This window comes from Dendropsophus ebraccatus, chromosome 9 (assembly GCF_027789765.1).
Source record: "Dendropsophus ebraccatus isolate aDenEbr1 chromosome 9, aDenEbr1.pat, whole genome shotgun sequence".
Classification (NCBI taxonomy): domain Eukaryota; kingdom Metazoa; phylum Chordata; class Amphibia; order Anura; family Hylidae; genus Dendropsophus; species Dendropsophus ebraccatus.
Window position 1 is genome coordinate 72,918,449 of NC_091462.1, and position 11,306 is coordinate 72,929,754.

The window sequence follows — 11,306 nt, forward strand, 5'->3', positions numbered from 1 at the left end:
GTATGTCCAATTACGGCACTTCTACACAACTACCTCGCGTACCCACGCTCTCCACGCTTCGTTGTCAGATTTTGAGAAGCTGTGTGTGTTGCCTTCCTGCCCCCCACATGCCGTTTCTCTCTCTTATCAATTGTTGCTCTCCTCTAGATTGAATCATTTGCCCTCCTTTTGCTCAGCATGGGAGACAGAATTGGGGAAAACTTTTACGCCACAACAATGGTCAAAGGCTTTTTATCTTTCTCACAAAGCCACTATGGCATGTAAGACACAGGAGACCAGTTATAAAATTTTGTCCCGTTGGTACCGGGTTCCGGCTGCCGTTCATAACTGGTATCCCCTGGTCCCTGATACTTGCTGGCGTTGTGGGGGCATGGGAGGCACCATGACACACATCTGGTGGGGTTGCCCCAAATTGCGGACATTTTGGCACACGGTCTTGCGCCTCATTAAGGAAATTACCGGTATCACTATCCCTAATACCCCTGAAGCGACACTGCTTTTCATGTTCCCCACAGCTCAGTCGCGCTTTAAAAAATCTCTGGCACGCCATCTGCTCCAAGCTGCCAAGTCAGTCCTCCCTCGGAAATGGAAATCTGTTGACCCCCCGACCATTGACGAATGGTTTGCGGAAATAGCCCAGACGCATCATATGGAGGACCTCATTGCTATTACCCCGGCGGCGGTGAAGAGGTATACGGCCACTTGGGGTCAATGGCTTGCGTTTATAGATTCTGATTCTTATAGAACCGCCACGGCTTGAACCCCCCTCTTGTATCTAGACTCCTGGAGGGTGCCCCCTCCCCCCCTCTCTCGCCACCAGGGACAACCGCTCTTTTGTGATCCCTCTGTTGTCTTGTTCTATTTTGTCTGGTTTGTCTTGTTTGTTGTTTTCTTACTTCTGTCTCTCTTACTTCTGCAGTGCAATTCACATACAATAGTATACTGTTCTTTGCATTGACTTACACTGAGATCGACCGGAATGCTGCTCCTGTTTTTCTGGTCCGGTTACGGATGTTGATATTTCTACTGTTTTTTGTTACAGTTCACGATTACGATAGCATTCTGTGCATTTACATTATTCTTTGTGTTTACCCCTTTCCCCCCAGAGGGACTTGCCGTCCCGAGTTCCCATTTGTATTGTAAACCTTCTCTTTTTGTCTTTGAAAATAAAAACCTTAAATATAAAAAAAAAAAAATGTTAACAAATTTTTGGCTAAAAATAAACAAGCTGTGGCCTACCCCCACGCATAAAAGGTTAAAATTGTCTTGAGCCTTATTTTTGGGTCTTATATTTACAGGGTTAGACGGGAAGCAAAAGAACGTGAGTCCTGCCCCGTGGATGTTCAGTCTTTCCAAAATCGGGTCTAATTAGGAGTTTCTCTGCAAACCTGAAATTGTATCTGCAATATTTCTTAAAGGGGTACTTTACTTTTTCTGCTTAATTAACACACATGGGGCTCCAGCCAATGAAAAGGCTGCTGGTGCGCATGCGCACTAGCAGCCTTTTCTCTCCCATTCACTGCACCCAGACCCGGAAGTGAGAACGGCGGACGAACACGGCCATTGGAAAATTTGAAAGGCGAACGGCACAGGAGGGGTGGTAAGTGGGTGGCTTTGTCAAGGGTTAATCAATTAACCCTTGACAAAGCCATGCGAAACGCGCGTAGGGTGAGTAGGTGAGTGGGACTGGGGTCAATACATGCATCCTCCTTGGCTAATCTATTGGTAGTATTTGTTGGTGATTTCACCTTTTTTCACCGTTTGTGCGGTATTTACCTTAGCACTAGGGATGGTCCGAACCCGAACGCTCGGCATCGGATTCCCGCTGTCTGCCCGCTCCATGCAGCGGGCGGATACAGCGGGAGGAATGCCTGGAAAACTATGGCTGTATCCCAGTTTTCCAGGCGTTCCTCCTGCTGCACGGAGCGGGCAGACAGCGGTAATCATTGCGGAGGGTTCGGGTTCGTACGAACCCTGTCCGAATCAGGTTCGGACCATCCCTACTTAGTACTTATCTGGCAATTCATTTGGCACTGTGCCGGTTTACATTTTTCTTCTGCCACTTATATTTAAACTACTTGTAAAACTTCTATTCTGGCATCTAGAGGAGGTTGCCTGTATTGTAATACCTATCTATTTTCTATTCAGCAATCTTGTAGCATGTGCAATATATGACTTTATGAAATACATATATATGTCCCCTCACTAATTTCTTTTCTGTATGGTTCTGTTTCATGTCCCTTCTTGTTTTAATGAACTTTTATTAAATTAAAGTACTTGAATAAAGAATATAATAATATTTACTCAGGATTGTCCTGCATTTTTTGTGATTCCTTTGTCGATCAGTTTGTTCTTTCGTTAAAAATTGCGACTTGGTTTAAGAGCATTGCTTTGGTTTAACCTCTTAAGGACATATGACGTACCCGTACGTCATATGTCCCCAGGAGGTGTTCAGAGCAGGGCCGCGCGGCGACCCCGCTCTGAACCACCGTGATCCCGGGTGCCACGTGTAGCCCGGGATCGCGGCTATAAGCGGGCAAGGTCTGATCGCCGTGCCCGCTAATCAAGTAATCAGAGGCCGCCGTCAAAGTTGCCAGCTGCCTCCGATTACCGGAGACAACTGTTCCCTGGTGTCTAGTGGGGGAGATCGCAGCAGCCGAAAGCAAACGAGTGCCGATCTCATTTATCTTTGCTGTATAAGTATACAGCAAAGATCTCAATGAGAGATCAAAGTGTATATACTAGAAGTCCCTCATGGGGGCTTCTAGTATATGTGTAAAAAAAAAAAAAAAAGCCCCCTCCCCTAATAAAAGTTTGAATCACCCCCCTTTTCCCATGACTTGAATAAAAGTAAATAAATAAACATGTTTGCTATCGCCGCGTGCGTAATCGCCCGAACTATTAATTAATCACATTACTGATCTCGCAGGGTAAACGGCGTAAGCGCAAAAAAATCCCAAAGTGCAAAATTGCTCATTTTGGTCACATCAAATCCAGAAAAAATGTAATAAAAAGCGATCAAAAAGTCGTATATGCGCAAAAAATGACACCTGACACAGCCCCATAGACCAAAGGATAAAAGCGTTATAAGCCTGGGAATAAAGCGATTTTAAGGAACGTATATTTGTTAACAATAGTTTGAATTTTTTACAGGCCATCAGATAGTTATACATGTTATATATCGTTTTAATCGTAATGACTTGAGGAACATGCATAACAAGTCAGTTTTACCCCAGGGCGAATGGCGTAATAACAGTCCCCCCAAATAAAAGAAATGTGTTTTTTTTTGTTCAATTTCACCACACATTGAATTTTTTTCTGGTTTCGCAGTATACTTTATGCAAAAATTCAGCCTGTCATTGCAAAGTACAATTAGTGACGCAAAGAATAAGGGCTCATGTGGGTTTCTAGGTGGAAAAATGTAAGTGCTATGGCCTTTTAAACACAAGGAGGAAAAAACGAAAACGCAAAAACGAAAATTGACCCCGTCCTTAAAGGGTTAAGAGCTCCCTGTACTGGGTGGGAGGGGGAGGGGCATGGTCTGCATAGCGGGGTCTACAGCACTGTACTCTGACCCAGGAAGTCTCCCTCACCTTCCAAATCATAGCAGATCCACTTCAGGCTGGGGCTTGCATCAGGGGACAGGACTGTGGAGGTAATCTCTCCATAGCTGTAACCTCTCTCTCACCGGACAGAGAGCGCTGCATGTATGTGCCCACATCTACCCTGCTTATTCCTTCATGCTCCCTGCAGTCTCTGTCAGCCCTTGTGTTTCCCATCCTCTCCATTACTATACAGTAACTTATAATATCACATATTCTGCTGTTTCTGAATGTTTGTTTCATCTGTTGTGCATGTTATTCAGAATAATAAATTATTTTTGGCGTGTGGAACCAATTGGCTGCATTTCTATAATTTCTTATGGAAAAATTTACTTTGGTTTAAGAGTGGATTTGGATTACAAGTGCGGACCCGTAACAAATTATGCTCGTAATCCAAGGCACCACTGGGGCAGCGCCAGAGTACTCCTTTAAGAAAAAAAGGCTCTAAAATGCACTAGGTGCTCGTTCATGTCCGAGGCCTGTGGTTCCAAAAGATCTGATGGTGGGATTTGAGATTTATCTTTAACCTCTTTAGGACAAGAATCCCTATTGGAGATTTTTTTGTAATCTCAGATTGTGTCTTCTAAACTGCCTCCTTCTGAAAGGACCCACTATGATTTACTTGTTTCACTTGAGAGGGAAACCCCCTAGTCCTTATTTTTAAAAGAGATGTGTTTTTTCAGGATGCACTATATCTATCTAGATAGAGGATCAGGACTATATCTGGTCATTATATCACTAGTATATGACCTACCATTTTTTTACGGGGGGTGCACAAGGGACCAGTAGTGCACTTGAAACTCCTTACTCTGAATCACTTAGTACTCATCCTTAGGTCCAGTAGAGCACTCACCAACCACATATTTTTATTTGTCCCTGGTGGAGTTAGATCTGGGTGTATTCATAGGTCAACGGTTACAGAACAGTATGCAATGCTAATCAGCTGCTTCTATGGCCTGCAGGATCTTGTCATATTAACCTATTCCCGATCACAGATGTAACTGTACAACCCTTTTTGCGGTGCATTTGCGCTCAGGGAAGTACAGTTATGTCCTGATATTAAACAGGCTTAGGAGCTGTGCCAATGCTATCCGCACTGGGTCCTGGCTGTCAGCAATAGCTAAGCACCCGCTGCATCTGAGGAGCCCGAATCGCAACAATTAACCCTATAGGGTCTGTGATCAGTGCAAACAGCACCTATACTGCTGAATAGAAGGAAAATTGTCCTTCAGTTCACATCAGGCCTGTGAGAAGCAAACATACAACCCAGATACTTGCTGTGAAAGCAGGCAGCTTCCCTGAGGCTTCCTGTGTAGAGATGAGTAAACCTCGCGCATGCTCGAGTCCATCCGAACCCAATCGTTCAGCATTTGATTAGCGGTGGATGCTGAAGTTGAATAAAGCCCGAAGGCTATGTGGAAATCATGGATATAGTCATTGGCTGTATCTATGTTTTCCAGACAACCTTAGAGCTTTATCCAAGTTCAGTAGCCCCAGCTAATCAAATGCCAAACGATGGGGATGCACTCGAGCATGCTTGATGTTCACTCATCTCTATTCCTGTGTCACAGCTAAGGTGATCAGGCTCATCATGCAATCAGATACTGAAGTTCCCATAGTTAGACAATATAAAGTGTAATATGTCAAGAGTAAACGATCTTAGAATCACATTGGATAAGTTATAGCACCACAGAGCTATAACCACATAAAGTGAGACTATAGCTCTGATACTTAAAGTGACACTGTCACCCTCTTTGGGCATTCTGACATCTCTACACAGGTGTAATGGGTATATTTAACAGTTTTCATACCTTATTTTATATCATACTTCATGGTGCTTGTTTAAGTAAAAAGTCATCTTTTATCAACTGCAGATTATGTTAAGGGGACGTGACCTCACGGCATTAGCACAACTTAGCCCCGCCCCCAACACCACCATTGGCCCCGCCCCCTCACCAACCATTGGAACAGGCTGGCCTAAAGGTCTAGGCCCCACCCCCTCTAGGTTGGCCCACCAATGGCCGTCAAGGGGGCGGAGTCAGTGGTGTTGTGGGCAGGGCTATGTGGTGCTACTGCCGCAAGGCCCCACCCACTTAACACAATCTGCAGTTGATAAAAAATTACTTTTTACTTAAACAAGCACCATGACGTATGATATAAAATAAGGTGTGAAAACTGCTAAAATTTACCCATTACCACTGTGTAGAGATGTCAGAATGCCCAAAAGGGGGTGACTGTCACTTTAAGGCACTCTCTGGACCGGTCTTGGAGGGATAAAAAGCAATCGACTTGCAGGACAGGGACATAATATAACCTGTTTATAAAGCTTTGATGCGGTCTCATTTAGAGTATGCTGTTCAGTAGAGCAAGTTATTAATGCATGTGTAGAAGCACAGAATCAAATTCCCTCAGCTTTACTCACCCACATACCCTTTCCTATCATTCATCTTCTCCTTTCCTTGGTTGGACCTGATTGACACAGATCCTTTTTTTTTCAAACACACAAAGTATGTAACTTAAAAGGTTAAAGGGGTTATCTAGCGCTACAAAAACATGGCCACTTTCTGTAATAGACAACATGACTCGTTTCCAGTTCAGGTACGGTTTGCAATTAGGCTCCATTCACTTCAATGGAACTGAGCAGCAAAACCCCGCCCCAGTTGGAGACAAGAGTGGGGCTGTCTCTGGGAGAAAGTGGCCATATTTTTGTAGTGCTCAATTGCAGTGCTTTTAAAAGTCACGATTAATAGTGCAGCCATTTAAAGAGAATGTCAGCTCCCGTGCCCTACATGAGGTGCTGACAGTGTGTTGAAGTTGGCAATGCCCTTGAGAGTACCTTTTGGTAATTTGTCCATGTTGTGGATTATGCAAATCGCACACCTCACCACTCCTTCCTCCCTCATGAATAATCAATGCTGCCCGGCCTCCTGCTGGCTCAGCTGTCAATTCTTTGGGCAGATGGCAGAATCCACCCAGGCATAGAATGGAGTCTATGAGACGGGCAAAGATCCAAGCGGAAGCGCACAGGGGCGAGTGGCAGACTCCATGGGAAATGCTTGGCACAGGTTCCGTAGTCTGAAAGCGCCCATATAGTTGAATCTCTGAACCCAAACATGTTGCCACTTTGGTCTAGGGGTAACTCACGAGTCTAGAGACCTTCTAGCAGTTTATTCTTTGGTTAAAAATTCCCTGATGGAAACTAAATAGTTTTTCTTCTCATTATTGTATCATTTTTAAGGCTATGTTCACACAAAGTATTTTTGCAACCAAAACCAGGAGTTGATTGGAAACACAGAATAGCTCTGTTCACACACTGTTGAAATTGAATGGATGGCCGTCATTTAATGGCAAATAATTGCTGTTACTTTAAAATAATGGCAGTTATTCGCCATTACAGTTATTTGTCATTACAGTGCAATGGCGATTCAAAGAGTTTCCCCGCTGCCGGCATGATTTTCATACATCATGCCGTCTGGGGAAACAGTCGAGGACTTGCATTAAAGAGGTAGTACACCGAAATTTTTTTTCTTTCAAATCAACTGCTGCCATGAAGTGCCAGAGATTTGTAATTTACTTCTATTAAAAAATCTCAAGCCTTCCAGTATTTATCAGCTGCTGTGTGTCCAGCAGGAAGTGGTGTTTTCTTTCCTGTCTGACACAGTGCTCTCTGTTGCCTCCTCTGTCCATGTCAGGAACTGTCCAGAGAAGGAGCAAATCCCCATAGAAAACCTCTCCTGCTCTCCAGCCTGGAAATAATACCACTTCCTGTTGGGCATACAGCAGCTGATAAGTACTGGAAGGCTTGAGATTTTTTTATAGAAGTAAATTACAAATCTCTGGCACTTCATGGCAGCAGTTGATTTGAAAGAAAAAATTTTTTGGTGCACTACCCCTTTAAATATCAGTGTTTCACACACAGAACACGAGATGGGTGAATGCAACCTCAATGTTTCTTTCGGACAAACTTCCTATAGAGGACTGATCTGCAATCAAACACACTGGCTGACAAGGTAAATGAGCAGGAGGCTGGGCAGCATTGATTATTCAAGAAGAAGAGGGAGGAGGAAGGAGTGGTGAGGTGAGCCAGAGTGTCACACAAACAACTCCTCTTTGACTCTTCATTGCAATAGGAGACCTGAGATTATCTGCACAGAAAATTACCAAAAAGGCACCATGCTCACTAGGGGACTGCCAGCACCTTAGGTAGGGCTCAGGAACTGACAGACATGTGTGGCTGATAATGTTTACAGCTACACAAAAGATCTAATCGGCCAATTATCAGCTGAATGATGGTTCGCTTGTTTTAATTTGCCTGTTTAATGGTGCGTTTACACGTAACGATTATCGTACGAATTTGCACGATAATGATCGAATTCGAACGATAATCGTACGTGTAAACGCAGCGAACGATCATACGACGAACGATACATCGTGCATTTTGATCTTTCAACATGTTATCAAATCGTCATTCGCAAAAAATTCGCAAATCCTTCCGTTTGAACAGTCGTTTGCCGATTTAACCAATGTGTGAGATAGGCTTAAGCGTTCGCAAAACGATCGCACAAAGAATTTTCCGTACGACATATCGTACAGTCTAAACGCTGCTCGTTATGAAAAAAAGTTACTCCAACATCGTTAATCGTACGATCGGGCCAATTATCGTTACGTGTAAACGCAGCATTAGGGTATAAACCCACACACCGTATATGCAGCGTATTTACTGCTGCGATACGCAGCAAATACGCAGCAAACACGCAGCAAAAACGCAGCAGATTAGATCTAAATAACTGAACACAGCATCAAATCTGTACCAACAAATCTGCTGCGTATTTGTTGCGTATCTGCTGTGTATACGGTGTGTGGGTTTGTACCCTCAGGGTCCATTTACACAGAAAGATTATCTGACAGATTATCTGCCAAAGATTTGAAGCCAAAGCCAGGAATGGACTATAAACAGAGATCAGGTCATAAAGAAAAGCCTGAGATTTCTCCTAGTTTCAAATCCATTCCTGGCTTTGGTTTCAAATCTTTGGCAGATAATCTGTGTAAATGGACCCTTAAAGTGCCTTAGAGGCTTTCCCAACCATTGGCAGCTTGCATCCTGAGAGGTAGTTTCATGGGCTTCCCTTACAATCAAGCCAAGTTAGACAGGGAAAAGGGACAGCAAGGGAGATAAAGGGATAAAGATATCCTGTGTAATATAGAGATGCTCATGATTATAAATGAGAAGAAGTCATAGGTAGTGTAGAAATAACCTCTGTTCTCAATGTTGTGTTTCTGTGGAATAAAACTACATTTTTTTTTTCTTCTGTCTGCCATGGCTGCAGCAGGAGCTGTGTGTTTGAGAGAGAAAAAAATGGAAGGAGTATTCTGGGAAACAGTGAAAAATTTAGGGGAGGCGCAGTGGGATCATAATAAAGAAGTCCTGCAACGCAGCGTTAGGGTATTTTCACCCTTTGGAAATGTGACAGAAAAATCCATTGCGGAACATCTTCGCCCGTGTCATAGACTCCATTCTATGCACAGGCAGATTCCTTCATCTGTCCGTTCATTCTTTGGGCAGACGATGGAATCCGCCCGTGTATATAGTACAACGGGATTGCAATGATACTGCAATGTGAACACAGCCGTACACTGCCCATAACTATACAAACCCCAATCATTCGATACAATGCTTTTTAAATATTGTAGACACTGATCAAGACTACACACCATAACCATAAGATGCAATGCATAACAATCCAAGCTTTCGACGACTGCAGACCGTACATACATTAAAAGACATGTCAATGTATTTGCTGCCTTTTTTCTTTTACTGATGACTGCATTGATGAAATAAAATTTCATGAAAAAAAAGACAATATATTGCAAGTCAATGCAAAACAAAAACATCCATGATGGGGAAATAAACAACAAAAATAATGATTCCTGAGTTTTCAGGAGCAGTCCACAATATAACATATACAGGAAAGTAGTCCCCTGTAACTGCTGAATCTGTCCAGAATCCAGGATTTCTTAATGCTGGCTGAGAAAGACAGATCGCTTAGTAGTTTCATACTGTATTTATTTCATAACTAAAATCACAAATAGAGATACTTGCAAAATACTCTTATGTCTTTGCAACCTTGATTTGTAGATACCAACCTGGTTGTTCTTCTTAAACTTTCAGTCCAACGTGCATCAACAGATGGCCTTTGCTTTCCTCTATCGTAACTGCCATGTTTGGTCAGATGCAACTCAAGCACCAAATGGAGAGGATGTTTTAGTGATGGTATCTGGAGATGTCTCCTCCCCCCTCCCCTCCCCAGCCTTCCCATACATATTCCCAGAAGCACGATGAGAGATGTTTAGTACCAGACTTTAATTATCCCTCTGCCCCTTTTCCGGTTTAGATCTCCCATTTTGTGTGCTGCAACTTTGAAGTTCTTCCACCCGTTCAAGAGTCAATGGGCAGATGCGACACCGGCATTGCTCCCGTCTAATGGCGGCTTTGTCTGAAAAATTCAGGTAGGTCTGTGTGTCGTTGGAGAAGTCTTGCTTGAAAATTTTTTTATTCACATTTCAGACAAACGCAGATAAAATTACTCATACTCCAGAAACTGCTTGTGATAAAAAAGCAAATACCTGAAACAAAGAAGGATCAAATACTTTAATTAGAATTACAGGGTAGGGTGATGCTAGTGCTTGTATAATAAATCCAAGTACCAGTGGAAAGGCCCTAGTACACAAAACAATCAATTGGCCATACTTGGCCCATTAGTGGCCGATCGTTTGGTGTAACAGCGCCTGTTAAAAAGACCACAATCAGCCGACATGCACAATGTTGGCTGATAATGGTCTAGCAACAGGTTGTAAAATCACAACAGTGGTGGTCTGCTGCACTTCGCTCTGTGCAATAGAAGTGGTGGCAGCAGAATGCCGCTGACTACAGTTGGCCACTATAAGGGTAGCTTCACACATACTGACTCCTAGGTCCTGGCAGATCACTTTCACTACATACACACAGCGGTCTGAACGACCACTGCGTGTATGTAATTCTGCCGGCCGCTTAACCCCTTCTGTTGCCGCCCGGCTCCCACTCTGTATATATTACCTGTCCTTGCTGCACGGGGTCCCAGCGTACTGCTCTCCCGCCCGGCCAATCAGTGTGTTGCCCTGACGCAGCCACTGATTGGCCGGGCGGGAGAGAAGTACGCCGGGACCCAGTGCAGCGAGGACAGGTAATATATACAGAGCGGGAGTCGGGCAGCAGCTGAAGGGGTTAAGCGTCCGGCAGAATTACATACACGCAGCGGTCGTTCAGACCGCTGCGTGTATGTAGTGAAAGTGATCTGCCATGACCTAGCCGACTCGCAGTGTTATTAACGCTGTGAGTCGGTACGTGTGAAGCTACCCTTAGATTGTCCTGGCAGGCCCTCCCGGAGCTCCCGTTTGTTATCTGTGCATTAAATAGTACAGACAGCAAGCGGGGAATAAGGAGGAAGCAAGTGCTGACCCGACAGGTTGGCGCTCACTTCCTCCTATAGATCGTGCAGTATAATAAGGCTCTTTGGTAGAATGCAGCTACCAAAAATCTGGAACTATTCATTAGTTTAAGTACTTAGCACCTTACAATATCCTGCTAGACAGGACATCACTTATATGCCATCATATACACTAGTTCTGGATGAGGTTTCAAATCACTTGTCCACTTTATGCTTTACT

The 11,306-nt window shown here is 43.9% G+C and overlaps 1 protein-coding gene across 5 annotated transcripts in view; it reads right to left on the bottom strand.

The window, feature by feature from the left end:
* Positions 1–9,649: 9,649 nt before the first annotated feature.
* Positions 9,650–11,306, bottom strand: part of USP22 (ubiquitin specific peptidase 22) — a 50,721-nt gene continuing 49,064 nt past the window's right edge. For all 5 annotated transcript variants that reach the window (XM_069983624.1, XM_069983627.1, XM_069983623.1 and 2 more), the window contains one exon: positions 9,650–10,226. In XM_069983624.1, coding sequence (XP_069839725.1) covers positions 10,184–10,226 — 43 coding nt within the window. In that variant the 3' untranslated portion in view covers positions 9,650–10,183. The remainder of the gene's footprint in view (positions 10,227–11,306) is intronic.